Source organism: Pygocentrus nattereri, chromosome 7 (genome assembly GCF_015220715.1).
Source record: "Pygocentrus nattereri isolate fPygNat1 chromosome 7, fPygNat1.pri, whole genome shotgun sequence".
NCBI lineage: Eukaryota > Metazoa > Chordata > Actinopteri > Characiformes > Serrasalmidae > Pygocentrus > Pygocentrus nattereri.
This window is the reverse complement of record NC_051217.1, coordinates 42,906,505-42,928,264: the sequence shown is the minus strand read 5'-3', so window position 1 is coordinate 42,928,264 and position 21,760 is coordinate 42,906,505. Positions and strand designations below refer to the sequence as shown.

General features: G+C 43.2%; 1 protein-coding gene across 2 annotated transcripts in view; it reads left to right on the top strand.

Moving 5' to 3' along the window:
• Positions 1-15,844, top strand: part of LOC108431712 (transcription initiation factor TFIID subunit 4-like) — a 155,489-nt gene extending 139,645 nt beyond the window's left edge. For both annotated transcript variants that reach the window (XM_017705051.2, XM_037540106.1), the window contains one exon: positions 15,352-15,844. In XM_017705051.2, coding sequence (XP_017560540.1) covers positions 15,352-15,525 — 174 coding nt within the window. In that variant the 3' untranslated portion in view covers positions 15,526-15,844. The remainder of the gene's footprint in view (positions 1-15,351) is intronic.
• Positions 15,845-21,760: the final 5,916 nt, after the last annotated feature.

The window sequence follows — 21,760 nt, the reverse complement described above, 5'->3', positions numbered from 1 at the left end:
TTATTAAGTGCATGTAAACACATTCACTGTGTAAGTGTAGTAGAAGAGTGTTAGTCTGTTAAGTATAATAAAGTAACAAAATGAGTTTAATAGTCATTATCAATAAAAATGTCCTGACAGGTTTACACTATCATGGCAAACTAAAGATCACAAAGATCAATTTGTGCCTAACAACCCCAGGTTTGTGCAAACGTTTGTAGAAACACCCACACTTTTAAGAGTTAAAGCCTCCTGAGCGTTTCCGAGAGTGTTCTGGAGGCGCTGGTGAATGAGGCGTAGCTGTAGGTGTTTTCTGCGCTGAGCCGCTGGGCCCCGCGCCCCAGGTGGAGGAAGCCCTCCTCACTTCCTCATCCAAACTCGGGTAATTACCATGGCAGACAATGTTGTAGATTTATAACAAGTCAATATGTAGATAAGGTTTGTGCATACACACAGCTGGTTGTGAAGTAGGGCTTTTGCCTCAGAGCTGTGCAGGTACGGAGGGGACGCCTTTGGGGCCTTTGCTGAAGCAAACTGTTGGCAAACAGTTTTCAACTGTATTTTTTGTAGTCGAGGAAGCGTTACTCACCCTGCAGAAGCAATGACAGCGACTGGTCCATGTTCAGAGCAGTTTTCACCTATACCTCAAATGTAGTTGATCAGCCAAGACATGTTCGCGGTCTGAGGTTGTGCAATTGCACTATGTGGCAAACAGTATGTGGACACCTGACCATCACCTCTGTAGGAGGTTGGTATGGTGTAGTGGGTAACACCTCTGCCTTCTACACTGTAGACTGGGCTTCAGTCCTCGCCTGGGTAAACACCCTGCACTCAGTAAGACTCCTTGGGCAAGACTCCTAACACAATTGTAAGCTCTGGTAAGAGCGTCTGCTAAATGCTGTAAATGTATGAACTTGTTTGGACCATTCCAAAACCATGGGCCTGCATGTCAAATCGCCCCACCACGTAACAGTCTCCACTTTTCTGGGAAGACTTTCTGTAAGATTTTTCACTGTGTCTGTGGGAATTCCTGTCAAAAGAGCATTTGTGAGGTCAGGCTCTGATGTTGGATGTTGACTCATAATCGACATCCCAGTTCATACCAAAGATGTTCAGTGGGGTTGAGGTCAGGCCACAGGAGGTCCTCCACACCAAATGCATCCAACAGCTTTGTGTGCAGCTGCTCCTACACGCTATCATTTCACAGTATCAGCACTTACAAGTTGACTGACTTGTGGCATCCATGGCAGTGCCAGTCATTGAGCTCTGCAGTATGACTGATTCTACTGCCAGTGTTTGTCTATGAAGAATGCATGACTATGTGCTGAACTGCATACGCCCGTGAACAATGTGTGTGGCTCAAATACTCAATCTTAGTCATTAGGAGGGGTGTCCACATACTTTGGGCCACATTGACTAACACGTTTTACTCCACCAGTTACGTTTGGTCAAAAGTTTGGGCACCTCTAGTCAAGTTACATTTTGTTGATTTTTGTGAAAGTAAGTTAACACATTTAATGCACAGTTACTGTTCATTTGCTGAAGTTAATATATTGGGGGGGTTAAAACATAAAATGTGGCCTATGCAAAAGTTTTGGATTTTGCATCTTTTTTGTGTAATTTTTCCCACCAATATTCTAGCAAATAAATAGAAATTGTATATGTAAATTGTCGGAACAAAATATCATATTTCCAAAATGAATAACTTTACAGGAGAAGACAAAAATCTTAAATACTTTTAAAGCAATGTCAATGACAAAGGAAGCAGATTTTTTTCTGAATCATTTTGGTCCATTCATCATGAAGTTTACACACAGTATAAAGTGCAACAGACATTTTAAAACAATGTCAAAACTGAAAAATGATTTACGAAGTTTTGTCCCAGCAGCAGTCATAATGTACATTGCAGAACTGTAATTATACGGTTGTAAAATTGTATAATTTTAATTGTAAAAGTTGCAGAAAAATGACACCAAAACAAAACAAATAATTTGGCCAGCAGTGTTTTATAATTTTGTAAAATCTCCTCAACGACTGTGTCTAATAACAGCAGTGGCATCGTTGAAGCCTGAAGTGTGTCCTCACTTTTGCCTGTTAGCCTCATTAGCCTCGTAGCTCCAGTGCAAAATTAGAGGCAAACTTCAGACCCCAAACGTGTTCACTGATCGAATATATTTGGGATAAAAATGGGGAAAATTCGGACAACTTTTCGCCAAACTATTCTGTTAATTAAACTTGACGGCATCGCTGTTGTGGATAAGTGCCTGGTCCTCGGTTTGGAAGGGCTTCGGATGGCACTGGATTTGTGTGGTCTTGGCATTGGAGCGTGAACGGAAAGCCAAAACGTTTTCGGGAACCGACTAAAGGACCTCGCGATTGCCAAACCATCAGAAAAACTTACTCACACGAGGCTCTGGTTGCACAACGCTAAATGTCTCTCTGCTTTTTTTTCTGGGGCAGAGAAAAAAATAAAATCCTCTCTGTCCCCGAAAGAGCCAGGACTCAGTCTGCAGCATGTTTCTGACTGCTCTTCAACATCCAGCACTCAGAAGCACGTGTGTCGGTGTCTCAGTAGGTGTGCGACGAGCTCGCAGTGGATCCTCAACAGCCACAGACGTGTCAGACTTCTGCAAAAGGACGAATGAGTGACTGGCTGAGATCAAGGTGCACTTTCTGCTCCTCCTGAGCGACTGCACTTCCTCTTTAAGTTGAAAGAGGCGCGTCTCCAGCCCCGTGTTTGTATGTATACTTTATTCATTGAGGCTGAGATGTTTTCAGTCCCCGTAAAGGCTTTCAAGGGGCACGTTTTGACAGCTCTGGGTTGACTTTGTCACAATCAAGGGACGTGGGTTAATAGATAAGATTCCACATTTTGGTTTGATAAAGACCCCCATCGTTTCTTCAAAGCTCAGAGCGAACAAGGTCTAGTCCCTGTTTCCGAGCAGAAAAATTCACTTTTATTAAGACGTCGCGGGGCTTTTTTTTTTTTTTTTGCACCTCCTCCTCTTGACGATCCCATTAAAGAATGTTTTCTTCATTTTTGTCGGGTCACCCCTCGTGCTTCATCAGGAGGTTTTTAGGTTAAAGTGTTTTTCTATTTTTTCCTCTTCTTCCAAAAGTGCTCTAACTCAGTTCTACAAAGACATCAAAAGGCTTATGTTTGAAACTCCCGGTTGGTCACCATAAGGCATCGAGGCTCCAGTTATTAGCGGCAGCTCCACCTTCTCATTCAGAGAGAATTAAAATTTAAAACAGCTGTAGAAATGACGCCCTGCCACGGCGTTTAAAAAGTGAAGAGCGTAGAATCAACAAGGCCTCATTAGCCGAATCTTCTGAGGACAAGCATTCTGACTTGAGCCTCATTCTGCCGTTCGGCCCCATTCATTTCCTAATTGGGTTCATTTTACATATGAAACGCTTTGAATTTTTAATGTTCCACAAAAAGAAGAGGGAAAAAAGAAAAAGTTCCACAGCCGGTCTTTTTCGTGCGGAGCCAAAGATACTGGGCCTGATAAATTGTCCATTTTTCTCGGAGTAGTTACCGTGTTAATGACTGTAGATATGGTCTGCTGAGGTTGGGTTTCAGAGGAGAGTGAGCAGAGAGTGGCCGGTCTGTGGTTTGGTGTGGGACACGCTGGCTTTAGCGTGGGCGTTTTGTAAAAGCAACCCTGACTCATGTGTGTTTGGGTTTGGGTCGTATTTCCTTGTTTATTTTCATGCAGTTCTGTCACCGCAGCCGTCCAGACTGGTTCTGTTCACAATGCTTCATTGCTCTTTTGCCAGGCAGCGTCTTTGTTTACACAGCCAGACCGGGCCGTACCTGCATTAGAAACCAAAAGACTGGACGCTGGTGTACTGCTGCTTATGACAGGAACTCACCAGAACCTTTTAAATGTAGACTCCAAAAGCACAGTCCACTCTCTGAATGATGAACTGAAGCACAACATTATTAGTAGAAGGAAACCTTGTATTTCCGTTTTACTCAGCTGTCTTTTACAGTCTGTGAACAATTCATGAGTGGACCGCAGTGTTTCCCTAGAAGGTAATTTTGTCCAAAGACTTCATGTGCAGCTGAATTCTCTACGTTTGGTACTGGGCCGAAGAATGTTTTGCATATGTTTCTATTTAGATGTATGAGAATACTGTTAACAGTTACTTAAACACTATTTAGACTGTCAAGTCTACAAGAAAGCCCAAACGTTTCTGCTTTTGATTATTAGGGCTTGATAACCACTATAGTAAGTTTCATGCTCCTGGAGGAGGAGCTCTTGCTGGTTCCCTTGAAAAAACCTCAAACTTAAAACACCACTCTAAGATTCACGTCTTTCTCTTCCATTGAGCTGTACACCATATTTCATTCAAACCGCCCCAAACTATTGTTTCAGTTTGCAGAAAAACTTTTAAGGACCGAGAAATTCTCTGATTAAAGCCGACTGCGACTACCTCTAGATGCTGCTCCTCCAGCACAAGCCAGCTTGTCTGCCACAGTTAACCCCTTAAATGGCCAGGGCCAACCGGTGGTCCCTGAGTTTTAGTGCACATTTCTACAACCTACGAATAGCTCAGCCAGCTTGCATTGGAGTCCCTGCAGTTACTGAACAGTAAGCCTTAGTATCTATTAAGCCTGGGATTTTAAGGGGTGAAATAACATCAGTGATTTGGTTTCAGTAGATCATCCATAGCTGGTCACAGCTGTGATGTTGTCCACGGTAGCACATGATCTCGAGAGGTCTATTGCTTTCATGCAACAGCTCTGGACAATAAAGTGTGGTTGGTTAGTGTAGTGGTTAACACCTCTTCCTTCTACGCTGTAGACTGGGGTTCAATCCCCCACCAGGGCAAGCACCCTACACTATACCAATAAGGGTCCTTGGGCAAGACTCCTAACACCGCCTTGGCCTCCCTGTGTAAAATGATCAAACTGTAAGTCGCTCTGGATAAGAGCGTCAGCCAAATGCCATAAATGTAAATGTAAAGAAAAAGGTAAAGCAAAGAAACTCTGAATATTGTATGAAACATGTTTAAATATTGGCAAAAAAAACCCTGTAGTATCCTAATGTGTTAGATAGAGCTATGAAACTGTTACAATATCAGGTTCAGCTCAGCTTTTTCCAGATGAAGCTGAATACTTTTCTATCCTGGTTAATCTGTAAAGCATTTCAGAGCCAGAGATTCCCAGACTGTGTTCTGCCTTTCTGGCTAATTCCTGTCCTCCCAGTTACACCCAGTTTCTGACTCCTGTCCTCCCAGTTACACCCGGTTTCTGACTCCTGTCCTCCCAGTTACACCCTGTGAGAATAGCCTGGCCAATTTAATGACATGGACCAATAGAAATGGTCCACAACTACTTCGAATAAAAGCTTCTTTAGCATGACTGTTACGTTACGGTGTCGGACGTTTTGTTTCTCGTGTGAAGTTGACGCTGTCGATTTTCTGCCCATCCACACGTGAACATATAAACGTAAACGTATATAAACGTATACGCAGTTAAATTGGTGAGCTTTTGTTTCTGTGTCTCGCAGCGTAAACTCCTATTACTCTGGAGCTCTGGAGCTCTGGAGGGGGGCGGAGGGGGGGCGTTCGGGACTGTTTCCAGGCAGGAAAGTTTGAAGTGCTTTTTGTTTGCGAGGACGGTTCCGGGTGCTGTGCGCGGTTTCGCTGGGTGACCCCTCTGCCTGTGTGTGTGCGCAAACCCCCCCTCCAGAAGAGCGCTGCCGGCGCAGCTTTCATCTGAGCAGTAACCTGTGGACTCCGAAACTCAAGGCGATGCAATTGCAGCTTTGTCAGTACACTTACTAATTAGAAAATTCCTGACCCCGAGCGAGATGTTTTAATTATGTGTTGTGTCAACGAGTTTGCAGATTTAATCCACCCTTGATACACACACACTCCAGCGGAGGAGCACTAGCGCCGCTGCCCAAACGGTCACGTTTCCCCGTCGTCTCGCCCCGTCCGGCCCCCTTCGTGCCCCTGCGGCGTTTTCCGAGGGGGCGCCGTGCTCGTTTGACAGCCTTGACGACGCATAAGTAGCCGAACGAGATGGAGATGCTAATGCTAACCACTCTGGTGCTTGTGCAGAAGAGGGGGGGGGGGGGTAGTTTGTGTGGGTGTGAGGCTAAACAATGTGACAGGGCTGCTCTCCGAGCGCGCGAGAGAGAGAGAGAGAGAGAATGCGCTCATTGGCGGTGAGTCACAGGCTGAAAGGCAGGAAAGGGTTAAGGAGGAATTGAGCGGGGCTGCTGGGGGCAGCAGCGCTGCAGAACATGGCAGTGTTCGTGCGAAGGCAAGTCATTTCCCGAAACACTGCAGACACAGCGCCCCAGGCACTCCGAAACCTTTGGAGACCAAAATGGCTTGCAGGAGTTAGAAGTAATAAGGTGTTTTTTTTTTTTTCCTCCTTTTTTTTTTGCCTTCTTTCTCCTTGACTGAGATTCTGCACCGTTGCTATGCATCGCCATGGAGCTCTCTGACTTGCCTGGCCTGTTTTTTTTTTTTTTTTTCCTTCGTGTTTTATGTAGGGGTATTAAGATGCGACCGTTTTCCAGATTTGTTGCTCTTTAGTCGGGGACGGAATTGAAGTTGTTTGTTTTGAATGTAATTCCACCATTTATCACGGTGTTCGGGATACTGTGGTTTAGTCTGCCCCCCACCCTCTCCCCACCCCCCCCCCCCCACCAGCCCGCTCCACTTCTCTTTGCAGTTCTATTATGAAGCCCTGCACTGTAACGGAAATGAGACCGGTCCGTCATTCCTGCCGTTTTCGGCCCGGCTCCTCCCTCCTGTGTAATGTAGTGTGCAGCCTGGTTAAATGAAACACTGTGATTTACATTTGTTCACTTTTCCACCATGAGGCTGGCTTTATTCCCCGCACGGCCTACACGGGCCTGCGAGTACCGGGCTGTGCGACTGGGCCCCCCTCGCTGACCCTTTGATTAGCGGGCAGCGCAGGAAAAAACAGCGCCTCTCTCTCGAGTGTGCTTTGTGCATCTTGGCTGCCGCGGTTCGGTTCAAAGAAAGCCCGGCCCTATAATCCACGCTGGTACATCTGTGAATTATTATTCTAATTCTTTATACGTTTATTGGAGCTGAATAAACTCCACATCAAATACATCACTCGGGCGATGGCTGAAACGCCCCGGGCCAATCAGCCGACATCTGTTAACTCTTTCAAAATGTCCTCATCGGCCTTTTTCTCTAGGCGGAGGAGGGGAGAGAGAGAGAGAGAGAGAGAGAGAGAGGGGCGGAAAAAGGAAAAAGAGCAGGCCTCTGGTCTTAATTAATGGCAGGAGCTGTTATGGAGGTGTAGGTTGAGAAGGGGGGTCCGGTCCCACGGTGACGGGGCTGGGCTGGTGGAAAAGCAGCGTGAAGGTGATCGTGTGGTTAAGCTTCATGTCCTCACATCGCCTCGGGAGAGGAGAGGAACCCTGTTCCTTGCTTAGGTTTCTCTCTAAGAAGAATCTTATCATCCTATTACTAAATTTAGGTGCCAGTCTCAGGATGGGTTGGTTGCTGGTTTTAGTGGGATGCAGTGCTGAAATGAGTTCAATGCGTAGTCATGCTTCTTAAACATTTTCAGCATATTTAGACTCAGATGCGCTACTTCTCAGTTTGTTATGAATTTCCTACTTATATTGCAGTGTCTCCAAAGGTTTGTGGAGTCAACCAGCATGTCTTCTGAAATAATTGGGTGTTAACAGGGAGCTTGTCACCCTTTGCAGTAGAAACAGCTTCTGAGAAGGCTTTACACTAGAGGTTGGAAATTTGCTGTGAGGATTTGATTGTGTTTAGCCAGAGAATTAGTGAGGTCAGGTACTGTTGTTGGACGATCGGTACTGGGTCACTCCACCCGAAGGTACTGGGTTGAGCTCCATCGCTCCAGAGATCGCAGTTCTCCTGCATGGACTTTATACCCTTAAGCTGGCACTTACGCTCTATTGGTCATCCCGTTCTATTGGTCAGTGCTTTTGTACACTCTCAGAAGTAAAGGATGAAACTGTGACTGGGGCTGTACCCCTTCTGTCACTGGGGCGGTGCCATCAAGGGTACATCTCAGTACCTTTGGTCAGGGAAGATATCTGAACCATAATCCACCGAAAACTCCATTTTCTAAGCTGTATTGACTCCACACTCCCGTCTCGCCTCCAGGCTTTCGTTTTACTGTTCTGTTTTAAAGCATTCAGTTGAAAATATATACACAAAAAAGTACTTTTCACCTGGAAAAACTTATTTAAGGTGCACAATTGCAGTGTTTTAACCATTTAACGCTCACTGTCTAATTATATACATTAGAAACAAATGTCATTGCAAGTACGTCGGCAGAAGCTGTTATTCCAGACGACGTACAGTTTACGTTTTCACATATAAGCGAAGGCCGTGCTTGGAGTCTTATACAGTTTGTTGGTCAAGCATAGGGGCTTTGCCCAGGCAGGGGATCGATCCCCAGTCTATAGCGTAGAGGGCAGTGGTGTTACCTACTACACTATACCAACCACTACAGTCAACCAAACCATTGTCCCTCAAGCTGTGGTGTTCTTGATTTATACCCTTCTCCTGACAATATTTTCAGTTTCTCAGTTTCAGAGAGTTTATAAAATTCAATTCCGCCAGTCAGTCTGATGCTGAACACACTGCTGCTTGGGAAAGTGTGTGAAAAGAATGTTGTAGTCTGTAGATCTCAGATCTCCTTTGTTCCCTACGCTGCTCTAACACGTCTGGTTTAAATAATGCAGTAATTACCCGGCCCTCAGTGAGCTGAATCAGGTGCGCTGGTGCAGAGGAACCGAGCCGCGGTCCTGCAGCAGAGCTGGCTGCCGCTGCCGTAGTTTTGTAGTTTTGCCTTGTGTGCTACATGTTGCTTCACCACTCACTACCATTGCTCTACATAACACTGTTCACTCATAAACCACTCTGCACAGTCCAGTCACGTAGGGGTTAAACTGGCATTTGGAAGGTGGTGGTATTTTTCCTAAGCTCGGAAAAGTGTGTTTTCTGGCTTTAGCCAGCAGGTTACACACAGCGACTTAATTGGCTTGTACTGTGCACGTACTAGATCATCTATCTAACTGCCTAGCTTCTCTACACATACATGTAATCAGGGCTTATAGCATGAAAAGTTAAGTTAGGTCAACTTCTAAGCTAAAACGTCAACGTCTGGAAGGTTTTTGTCGCTTAGTGTGGCCCACAGCCATCTTCCCTGACAGGAAGGACCATTTGACACATTTACAATCCAATTAATCACAAGTGTTGTGAGTCACAGGAGCAGGCAACGTTCAAAATGATGCTACAACAAAAACAGGCCTGCAGGAAACCCGGTGCTGGTTATACACGACATTATACTTCCAGTTTTACTCTTGAATAACTCTTAGGACGTTTTCACACTTGGCCTGAATGCTGGAGTCTGCACCCAGGGCCGGTTCTGGGCTCATTATCGCCGGTTTGCTTTTACACACAACAGTTCCCACCAAACTCTGGATCGATTGCGCTGTTCTGTACGTCAGGCTCAGAAACCATTTTATCACTTGACTAAATGTACCAAACTTGCAAACCAAGAGGTCCTGGCTCTGAAAAAAAGCTCAAGCTTGAAAATGCCTTTTAGGACATTTAGGTAGCCAATGAGAAAGCAGCTCCCAAATGAAATACCGATCATCGTGGTCATTCTAGTACATCACTGTCGCCAGAACAAAACCTCGTATCTCCATTTTTGTCGTTTTTCAGTTTGTGACATGATCTGAAAATACCTACAACAATATTACATTGTTTGTAAATTTCATGAAGAATGGACAAAAAGAAAAGGCCCAAAATGACTTGGAAAGACGTCTGGTTCCATTGACTTTCATTAAAAGTAAAGTGAGTTTTTTCCTTCTCCTGTACTGTTTTGGAGATAGGAGGTTTTGTTCCGACCAAGGTGTGGATAGCGCGACAGAGGACTGGCTTTTTGCTCGATAGCTTGTGATTTGGCTTTGTACTCATCTGACCTCATCTGTTATGTTCAACTTATTACCCCTCTATCCATCACTCTTTATCTCTCTGTCACTCTCTTCTCCTCTCAGTGGAGGAGTGCTGAGGCAGCACTTCAGCTCTTCAGGCCCTGGATGCTGTTAGTCTGTGTGTTTCTTGCAAAAGGGGCCCATTAACCTGCAGCCCTGAGGTGAAACCCCTTCCAAGTCCAATATTGGCTCCGACATCAAGTGCCCTGCTGCCACTCATACAGCAGCCCATCAGCAGAAAGAAGGCCAGAGAGGAGCAAAGGAGCGTTCTGCAGAGTTCCTGCCCTCATCCAGCCACCAGACAATTAGAGTATAGCTGTGTCGAGAGAGAGAGAGAGAGAGAGAGAGAGAGAGAGAGAGAGAGAGGAAGAAGATACATTATTAATGGAAAGTAAATTTAGCAAAGTGGGAGCTAATCTACAGCCCCCTCCTATTACTTTAGGGGACAGTACAGGTGGGAACAGTACCGTAACCTGTGATTTACAAAGTCAAACACTTTGAGAACATGCAAAACCTATAACAGAGGCTCTGAGTGGTCAGATGTTTTGGGCCTAAGACGGCTGACCAGTTAGTGGCTCTGCATTCCCACAAAGACTTTGAATTGGTGAACAATTTAGAGAAGCACTGATCCTGAATCAGCTGTAGCCCTTGAGAATATCACAGTATGATATGTTGTCTATTCATCCATTGTTTCTAGATTGGTCAGATTCCTTGCTGGACAAAAGAAGCACGTTGTGATTCCCCTGCTGCCTGCGTTCGTGGTGCTGTGTGACCGTTAAATGACTGGCCTGTGTTTTCCTGACCAAAATGATGTACATTTTAATGGTTCACGTGACTGATTCACCACAATACCCAGAGAAATACAGCAGGGTATGATGTCTGTGATTGGTCAGGAGGCTCACAGCACACGTTGAACAACTGTGAGTGGATGAAGGGCTCATTTGCCTCTTACCGCCTTCAGTTTCAGTATCGCAGAGGTCAAAATTGCTATAGTGATCAGCAGACTTAGTGTGGCTCGAATCTAGAGTGGTCACTCTCTGATTAATTTGTGCTCTAGCCTTGCCTGTAGGCCACATGAGCTAAATGCTCACTGATTTAAGGCCGTTTTGTCCTTAAAGGAGGGTTTCAGAGGGGTTGATGATGGGGAGACTCTAGCTCTGCTGATAGGAACCGGACGTCTAAAGAACTTAATGCCTCTAAAGGCTCCCTTACAGAAAGTTAGTACACGAAATGGTTACAGATACACTGCCTGAGGTCTGGGGCTGTTTTTGGTGGTTGTTAGAAGGTTTTTGGCCTAAAACATCATTAATGGTATTTTTTTTAGATTTGTAACTTTTTTACCATCATCATCATTCCATACAAAGATCCGAGGACCCGTGTAGGTTCACTGGTGGCTTTGGATATGAAATAAAACGGTTGTATTTGTGTTGTAGTCGTTGTATGTAAACGACTGGCTTGCATTTTCCTGACCAAATATATCTATATTCCCGGTTCCTGTCACCACCGCTGTGAAGAAATCTCTACAATCAAACATTTCACATCAAAACACTGTGAAGGAGTTTATTTGAATCTCTGAAAATTTGAAATCTTGGTGGGCTTCCCCTTTGATGGGTTTACTGTGAGGTGAGTGCTGTAGCTGATTTAGGATCAGTGTTTTCTCAGTGAGAGTTAGATGTCCAGACAGTGTGAGTGATGAGTGATGGTTAATGTGTTATTAGCCTGCGTCTGTAAACACATTACGACCGTATTAGTGTTCATACACACTCACACACACTCACACTCACAGCCGTCACCATCACTGCTCACTGAGTGTGTGTACGTGAGTGTGTGTAGGTGTGAACGCTGGCAGCAGCTTCCTCAGACCCTCCTCTCTCACACTCACTCCTCTACTCTCTCGCTCGCTCGCTCGCTCTCTTCTTTCCTTTGCTGTCACTTTTGTTCTTTTTCTTTCTCGCTTTTTTCTCTTCTTTCATTCAGACTCCTTTTTTTTATTTGCATGTTAGTTTGTTTCTTGATTTCTCTTTTGCTTTCTTTCTGGCTTACTTTTATTCCTTTTGTCATTTTTATCTTTATTTTTTGATTTCTTTTTTTTTTTTTTACTTTTTTTGATTCCTCATTTTCTTTCTTCCTTCCTTTCTTTCTTTCCCTCTCCCTCAGAGACAGCCGGACGGTCAGAAACGTCTGGAGAGATGTATCGAGGTATCTGCGTGCACTCTGTCGGATGGATATGTCATATGACATTATGCCTGCGAGCAGCCATCTCAGATAAAATGACAGATGCTGTTTTTTGCCTCGTGGATCTTTTCGCCCAACAAAGCTGATTTCATATCTTTTTCTTTTCTGCCTCCTCTGTCTCTTTTTTGACCTTGTAGAACCTCTTTGTTAGTCAACGCTTGTTTGCAGTTACTGTTTAATTGCCCATGACGCGAAAATCAGTGGTCGATCTGTTCATTTCAAGCTGCGTTGCATTTTTAGAAGTGAGTTTACAGATTACACCACACAACACACCAGAAGATGCACCAGAAGTCTTGTTGAACACGAGCAGTGTCGGAAAATGCGAAATGCCAGTTTTCCCACTTGTAAATTTGGCTTAAACGGCTGATGTAGAAAGTCGTATTTGCGGCTGGTGAACTCAGGATTCTAGACGAGACACAAGTCAAATTTCACCACAGAAAAAGCTTTTTTTATACCCGGATCATGTACAAAATACACTCCTGCAGTATTTGTCTTGTGTGAAAAGGGATTCTGTCTCCAGCTTCTGTTCCCACTTTCCAGTTTACATACCCCTTGCACAAATTCCTGGTTACGCATGAAAGGGGCTTCATATTCCAAGATGAAAGCGGTTTTGAATGTTCATTATTAGACCTCTAGCATTCGAACACACCGATGAAATATGGAGGCGTCCCTGTCTTTCTTTCTTTCTGCGTCTCACGTTTCGCTCACTCACCAGATGCCAAAGCCTACTGTCTTCCTCTGTCCGCGGTGGAAGGATGCGTTTGATTGGTCCGGGCGATGATTGGCAGTAATTGCCATGGCAGCAGGCATGCCCGCCTTTCACATGAGGTCAGCTCTGATTGCCCTGATGAGGCCGAGCCTTCTCGCTCGCGGGGACCTGCTTCACCCCCAGGGTGCCCCCGTGCTCTGCCTGCCCCAAATTCACCCAGCCTCAACACACTCCACCTGTCAAAACCACTGACGCTCCTGTCTGAGCGCAGGCCACCCTGCTCGGCTGCGCTGAGCGGTCGGTTTGTTGAGAATATGAAGGTGGGTAATGGCAGTGTAGGCTGGTATAAAGGCCATGTGTGCATCTCACACCAAATTCATGCCATGCACGCTGACCATGCGCAGATGTTAGCAATCAAGCCCCTCCGTAATCTGTGCTCACGGGGGAAAATCCATCTAATTGTCACAACGTATGTAGGTGGATCAGCGAAAGATATCTGTCATGCATTTTCTGCGTTTGGCTTCCTGACGTCTTTCATCTGTGGAAATTTACTGGAGTCTGTTTATCTGTTTATGTGAAACACGAGCCTTTGAAAGTTTTTTTTTCTTTCCCTCGTTCTCACGCGGACTGAGCGGCCAAAGCCGGCGAGTTCGTTGACTTCACTGACTCAGTATTTGAGACATTTTTGCGAGATTTGTTTTCAAAAGCGCACCGGCTACTAAACCCTTTTACTGCATTCCCAGAGTCAGATTAATTGCAGCGGTTTCTCGCTGCACACGGATCGAAGATGCAGGCCGAGCAGCCACTGTAGCCGATAACAGAAGTGATGAACTGTCCCGGTGACGCTCCTCAATACCACACGACTAGCCGACTGTCTGAAATGCTTGTTTTCTTATATTCAGGAAAACAAACAGGGAAGTTTGGACTTTTGAATTTGAATACAAACATGCCGCTGCTAGCGCTCGAGGACGAGGAGCAGCTCCAGTGCAGCAGAGTGTGCGCTGGTTTCCATTGTGCACAGTGAAAATGCAAGATTTGCTTTTTTTTCTTGTTTTTTTTTTGCATGTTTTTTCTGCTTGCAACTAAAGTTAACAACCCGAATTTAAAGGAAGCATAAATATTAAACCGTGAACTGTTGCTTGTGCCCAAATGTCACATATTATGTTTTTATTTACTCCAATATGTTAAAAATGATCAGCAAACTAATGTAAAAAAAAAAAAAACATTAAAATAGCAGAAGTGGATTCCATTTGACCGGGGATGGCCAGACTTGGATATCTGTGTGAAAGTGTGTAACTGACCACAGCCTGACCAATTACAATAATATGCCAGTTTGCTGATGTAATTAAGAAATAGTATTGAGGGTTTAGGGTTAGGAGTATGTGTAGGTTTTACCCTCGAGGTTAAGGTGAGGGTTAGGTTTAGGGTTAGGAGTGTGTAGGTTTTACCTCGAGGTTAAGGTGAGGGTTAGTTTTAGGGTTAGGAGTGTGTAGGTTTTACCCTCGAGGTTAAGGTGAGGGTTAGGTTTAGGGTTAGGAGTGTGTAGGTTTTACCTCGAGGTTAAGGTGAGGGTTAGTTTTAGGGTTAGGAGTGTGTAGGTTTTACCTCGAGGTTAAGGTGAGGGTTAGTTTTAGGGTTAGGAGTGTGTAGGTTTTACCTCGAGGTTAAGGTGAGGGTTAGGTTTAGGGTTAGGAGTGTGTAGGTTTTACCTTGAGGTTAAGGTGAGGGTTAGTTTTAGGGTTAGGAGTGTGTAGGTTTTACCTCGAGGTTAAGGTGAGGGTTAGGTTTAGGGTTAGGAGTGTGTAGGTTTTACCTCGAGGTTAAGGTGAGGGTTAGTTTTAGGGTTAGGAGTGTGTAGGTTTTACCTCGAGGTTAAGGTGAGGGTTAGGTTTAGGGTTAGGAGTGTGTAGGTTTTACCTCGAGGTTAAGGTGAGGGTTAGGTTTAGGGTAAGGAGTGTGTAGGTTTTACCTCGAGGTTAAGGTGAGGGTTAGGTTTAGGGTTAGGAGTGTGTAGGTTTTACCTCGAGGTTAAGGTGAGGGTTAGGTTTAGGGTAAGGAGTGTGTAGGTTTTACCTCGAGGTTAAGGTGAGGGTTAGGTTTAGGGTTAGGAGTGTGTAGGTTTTACCTCGAGGTTAAGGTGAGGGTTAGGTTTAGGGTTAGGAGTGTGTAGGTTTTACCTCGAGGTTAAGGTGAGGGTTAGGGTTAGGAGTGTGTAGGTTTTATAACGCCTGTTATGACACTACAGTATATTGTCACTAATAAAATAAACAATTTTGAATGAAAATATGAATTTAATAAAGTTGCCCATTGTGTAAAACTGCTCTCTTGTTGAGGTGTTGGGGTCTTTAGCTTTGGCCAGCCTGATTGTGGGGGCACTAGTGGTGCCCACCCCTTGTTAACATTCTCCACGGAACTGATTTTGCTTCTTGGTTCTCCCTCTAGGTGTCCGGAGGTTCCGCCGGTTCTCCAGCTTCTTCGTCCTCAGTATCCACGTCCTCACGGCAGTACCCCCGCCAGCGAATCACACGCGTCAACCTCAGGGACTTCATCTTTTATATGGAGCAGGAACGAGAGACGAACCGATCGCTCTTACTGTACCGCGCTCTGCTGAAGTAGCTAACGTCAACGATGCTAACACTAACCGAAAGACAAGAACACACAACACACGAAAAAACCTACAACACGGAATCGGTAGCCAACAGCGAACACTCACCGCACCCAGCAATCTCAAGCTTCCTACAGCACCCTGCAACGTGCCTTCAGTGACCCTTTCTTTCCGCTCTCAGTGTCTCTGTCGTGATGTCGATGTGGCTTTTTTACTCACGAAAAAAATTTTTGAAGTGAAAATGACGAGAAAAAAACGTCGATGTATCTTTTCACTTTTTGTTTTCATTTTTTCTTCTCCTGCAAAAATAAATTCATCTTAAATTTGTCATTGAGCATTAACTTAAAGGCCATGTAAAGAGGGGCTGGAAGCAGGTCGTCCTTTCAGCATTCATTTTTTATTTAATGAACTTTTTTTTTTATACATTCTGAATGAATCTGAGCCCGATCTTGATGATGTCTTTGGTCTTTGGAATAGCTGTATATTTGACTTGTGTAGCGCTTATAGTGAACGATCTTTGAGACGAAACGCCTTGAAGTGATTTGTGTATACTGTTTTCACAGAAATTCTTCTCGAAACTTTTATGCAGCCCTAATTTAATCAGTCACGTCCAGCCAATTCTGAATAATTCAGATCCCAACAACAGCATTTATAGACTAAAAATCTTCAGAACGTTCAGACGGTGGGCGGGGAACAGAAAACTGCAAAGCATTTATAGATACCACTTTGATGTAAATAGTTTCTTTGAAAATAATTTTAATCAGCATGTATGTTTTCCACTGTTAGCAGCAAAATAATGTTTAAAACATTTGTCTGTACCAACGATCGAAGTACACATTAATAATCAAGTGCATTTCAAATTAGTAGTGATTTAAAAAATTTTTCTCGTTATACATCCATGAAAGTTGCTCTGTTTTTCCAACAAGGACACACAGTGTCACTGATGTGGAGCACCACTTTTATTTATGAAGTGATTTTATCGGTAGTGGCGCACTTTTGTGGAGAATCTTCAGCCTGCTAAATGTGAGCGAGTGAGTGAGTGATTTACCGAGTTACAGGCCAGTCCCACGAGGTGCTTTGCATCTTTAAAAACAAGTCAAGAGTCAGTAAACCAGCAGTGGTCAAGAATATAGCAATATACCCCCACAACAAGTTCCAGTGTTTCTTTGTCATCGTTTTATTGTGATTTTGTTCTGTCTGCTAATGTTGTGGCATCCAGTCTAAACTAGGAGATTACATGTAGAAGTGGGCAATATGATATTTAAGCTCTTTGTTTGTTACTATAATAAACAGTAAGCCTTTCTGAGCACCCTGTAAACATCAACCCCAGAAAATTACGAAGAAAGCATGATCACTTCTACGTTATTTTAACCTAATTGAACCTCGTTAGTCTTTAATAATTAAGGAACATTTCTCAATATTATTAAAACATTTTGAAAAGCTACATGTCCTCAAACGTTTGACAGCCAGCGTAGAAGTAAATGTGCCTTTTGCAGCTGTACAGTAATCCTGCTGGTAAAAGAACAAGGAGCAACACACTTTCAGACCCTGGAGGAAGCTGTGATCTCACGATCGCCGAAATCTGAACACATTCACTCCGTCATCTCTGTGTGTGCGTATGTGTGTATCGCTCTTATTTATTTCCTGATTTCTCGGTGCCGCCTTGTTTTTTTTGGAGACTCTGCTGCTGCTGTCCATCTGTACATGATTCGCATATGAAGGATCTGAAGGATGATGTTAGCTTCTTATTTGAATTCCTGTTCAGTTTATAACATGAACTCACAGTAATCGGCCCAAAACAGTACCGGGAATTCTCCCGACTCCGCTACACACTCCGGCTTTGGCTACAGCCGATTGCCCGTCTGCACATTCGTGTGAACGGTTCATGTCCTGTGAGCAGATCCTGCTCTGTGTCCTGTGATTGACCCTCTCGTAGCTTATAGATGCTGGACGTTTTTGCACTGTGTTGATTGATGTGAAGCACATTAGCTGCTGGCTTCATTTCAGCGCTGACCTGTTTGGTCGGCAGAGTGTGCGTGTGGATGATCTCAGTACTGTAGCCAGTGTTTATTAACTTTAAAACAGTATTGTATATTTTTTATTTCTCTGTCTTGGGACCTGGTGCTTTGTACGTTCTCGTTTGACTTAAACTAACTAGGCTACATTTAAAATGAGTCAAATAAATATCAGTCAGATTTCTTCACCACAACACCCCAAAAAAAAATTTCACCCCTGCAAAATTGAGCATTTTAGTCAACAGTCACTGAAACTGGCGCTGACGTCCTGAAGGGTCTGAGAGCGTAACCTCTTCTCCTGAAGTGGGTTCGGGGCAGCACAGCTATAAAGCATCAAACCCAGCAGGTTTTATTTAAGGCACTACGAATGCGCTGATCTGTCAAATATCGTGATGCATATCATGAAGTAAAAATTCTTTAAGTATTGTGATACTTCGTCATATTGCCCACCTCCAGCATTTGGTGACCCACTTCAGCTGTGCACACTCTTAATGGTTAGAAGTTGTTTCAGTTTTTAATTTTAAACAGATTCAGTTACATATAGAATCATTCACCCGTGTGTTTCAGCGTGAGCCGCGTTCTGGTTGTACGCAGTCCTGCTTTCAGGCTTCCCAGCGGTTCCCAGTCAGGCGCCGAAACAGCAGCTCCAACTTCACTATGCATATCGTCACTGTCGTATAACAACCTTGTATTTTTTTGGTTTTAATCTCGATTTCCAAGCCGCCCTTAACGCTGCGTGAACACTTCATGACGAACGGACCGATAGGAACCTGGAATAACACCTCGTCTCGTTAACGTACGTTGAAGTTACGATTCAGGAGGTACGAGGTTTTGATACGACAGTGACGATATTTTGTTGCAGTACCAAAAACTGACCCTGCAGTTCTGACTGGGGCTTTAAAAGTCACCTCAGGTCCCTTTTCAGTGTTACTGAAACATTAAACTGACCTTTTTCTGTCTTTGACACACTTCAGCAAACAACAGAGGCTACTTCACTCTTTATTAGAGAACAGAAGGAAAGACTCGTCCGGCGCTGTTCGCTGTAACGGTTATTTTCCGATGGAGGTTCCATCTGTATGATGTCACTAGAGGTCACTCTGACGTTTTCGGTTTTATTTGAAACATTCGAGCTTTTTTTTTGGGTTTGTGATCCAGCTTTGAGTTTTATTAAGTTTTATAAGACTGCAGTTACTTTCAGTTTAACTCGAGCGTAACGTATGTCCTGTCCTTTCACTGCGAAACTGTCCAAACTGGTCAAATCGGAGCCCCTTTGCTTCTATGCACCTGTTACGTTTTTTTTTGTTGTTTTTTAATTTATACGTTGAAAAGACAACGTTAAGAAACAGTTATTGACGTTTTTTGTTGTTGTGGTTTTATTTTTATTTTTTTTTAAAACAGCACTATTTTTTTGTCTATGCTATTTTTTTATGGTAACTAAAAAAAAAAAAAACGAGCTGTGTTACTAATGTTCAGCAAAGATTGGCCCGTCTGTTTCTACACCTCTGCCAGTATTGTTAAAATCTGTTAAAGGGAAATTTTTGTTACTATTTATATTTTGTCCTTTTTTTGTCGTTTGTTTCTTTTTTGTCATTTCATGCTTGCCACATTTCAGGCAATGCAAATTTTTGTCGTAAAATACCATAGGAATAAAAAAACGGTAGTAATTTAAAAGCACAAATAGACCTATTTGTCCAGTTAAAAATGATTTTAATAATTATTTTTATGGTTTCTGATATCAAGCAGGACATTTCTACTACTTCAGCTTTTTAGCCAAAATATTATTATTATTATTATTATTATTAGGAAGGTATTACTGATGTATACAGTTGGGAAATTAATGTTTTAATGTATGGATAATTTGTAAATATTGTTTACAAGACCATGTGTTTATTAGAACTACATTATTTTTGGTAAACTGTACATATCCTGAAATATTTCTTGTTTGTGTGAAGAACTTCTGTATTTGTACCTATTTTGTAAAGGAATAAATAAGCTGTTTACTAAACTACTTTGTCGTGTTTAACGACGTTTTTATCAGTTCATATCGTCGTTTTTGTGTTTTATCTTAAAGGCAACACAGATGTGATCCTTCTGATCTGATGACAGGATATATAGTTGGGGTTATCACATTATTATCAGCCACAAATGTGATATTTACTCACAAACTCGTCTTTTTTCCTCCGTTTTCCAGAATGTGGTGCACAATTGAGCCGGACTGCTACACCAAACCCCCAACACAGTGACGGCCTGCACTAATTACAGCGTTTATTATTCCAACGGTCCAAATTCGGATTGAATTTTTCAATCCAATTTATTTGGGATGGTCTCCCGACCCCCCGAGCTCTCTGCACCCTCGTTCGCTTTAAGGTAGAGTGTTTTTAAAGCCACACGTCCTCAGTCGTAATGAGGATGAGGATGAGGAAGAGGAAGGTGCTCAAGGCAGAAGTTTCGTATCATCTCTGCTGCACAGATGTTAAGCATGAGTTTAGTTTCCGAAGCGCCGCGATGTTTTTGAACTCTGTCCAGAGTTTAAATAAATATTCCAGTTCCGTTTCAGGAAGACTGGAACTACAGAAGGCTGCATTTCACACATAAACACACTAACAGTCAAAGATCTGGACACAAACTGGACATGCAAGGCTCATTATCTTAGACATCTTAGAGATCTAAAGTTTTATGCTTAAATACTGTCGGTTTCTAAGACATACAGTGTTGATGCCTGTGAATTGAATTGTTTCCAAAACAAAAATGTAACATTTAAATGTAAAATATGTATTAAATGACTATATTTAATATAGTAGATGAATCTGCTCTATGGTAGATTTTTAAAAACAATCTTTCTAATTCCATACTGTCATGTTTCGATGTCTCCACTATTATAAAAGTTTAGCTCCTCTACAGAAAACAGTCGTGGCTTTTTCAGCAAATAGTAGCGCCGCTTCTACTGACTTCAACATAAATTTTATAATTCGCTGCTGTCGGGTTAAAACCTCGTATCTCCACAGTGGTAACTTTACAGGAGGAGGAAAAAACCTGCTTTTAATGCAAGTCAGTGGAACCAGAATCTTCAGGAAGTCATTCTGGGCCGTTTTAAATGTTTTTTTATTATTATTTTGGTCTGAAATATCTAATGAAATATACACACAGCGCAGAGAGCCACGGGCATTTTCAGGTTATAAAAAGACTTCAAATCTGCTAAATCGGAGACGAGGCTTCGTTCCAACAGCTGCGATATATATGAAAAATTGGAGTTTCATATAAAAAAAAAAGACATTAAATATAAAATATGCCATATCATTTGCACAGGGCACATTTAATGTTAAAATGTGCAGAGTGTGTTCTGTGTAACCTGGGACGCCCAAACTTTTGCATGCAGTACTCAAAACAGTGACCTCACTGACCTTAAACGGGGAAAAAAAAGCACCACATCTGGAATAAACAGTACATCTTTTTATTATAGCAAATATGCAAGTAAATAAAAAAGAAAAAAAACATGGAGACACTGTTAACAAACACATGCCCTTTGAATACCACAGTCTAATTATTAAAACATTAAATAATAACAATTTCACCTCGAATACATTTGAACTGGTTTTCTTCTTTTTTTATCCATATGTACACGACATATTGCTCGATTAATGAATTTCTCTTTTTTTTTTGTCCTTTCGTCAGAGCACTCCGATCTCTTCATGTTTTAGGCCTCGTGGACTAAGAGAGAAAACAGCGTCCTGAACGTTTGATATACAAATAACTGTACATAATACCAGTAATGCCAGCCGGCGGACTGAGCGCCACCAACACCTGCTGCCCGCTGGTTTGTTTATGGACCTCGCTGACCCTGAACCCAGAGACGCAACACAACCAGGAGTGAAAGGAGTGAAAAGAGGGGGACGTTTCCAGTTGAAAGCCGTGATCTGCGTCTCTGTATAAACACTCCTCATGACGTCATCAGCAAACTCAGGCGAGTCTGATCTACTGAACCCACTTCTCATGTATTTGCATGACCTCATGCGGTGTTTGTGCGTCTCTCAGCGTCTCGGTTAAAGTTCTCAGCTCTGCTCGTGTTGTGAGGACATTTCTCAGACAGGGTGAATATCGGCACAGTTGCGCTTTTTTTTTTTTGCATAATTCAAAAACTCCAGTGACTCTTTTCTCTGTGGTAGAATTTCAAGATTAACAGACCAACAGAAACGGTCCAAAGTCAAGGGGGAACAAATATTCTACATTTTTC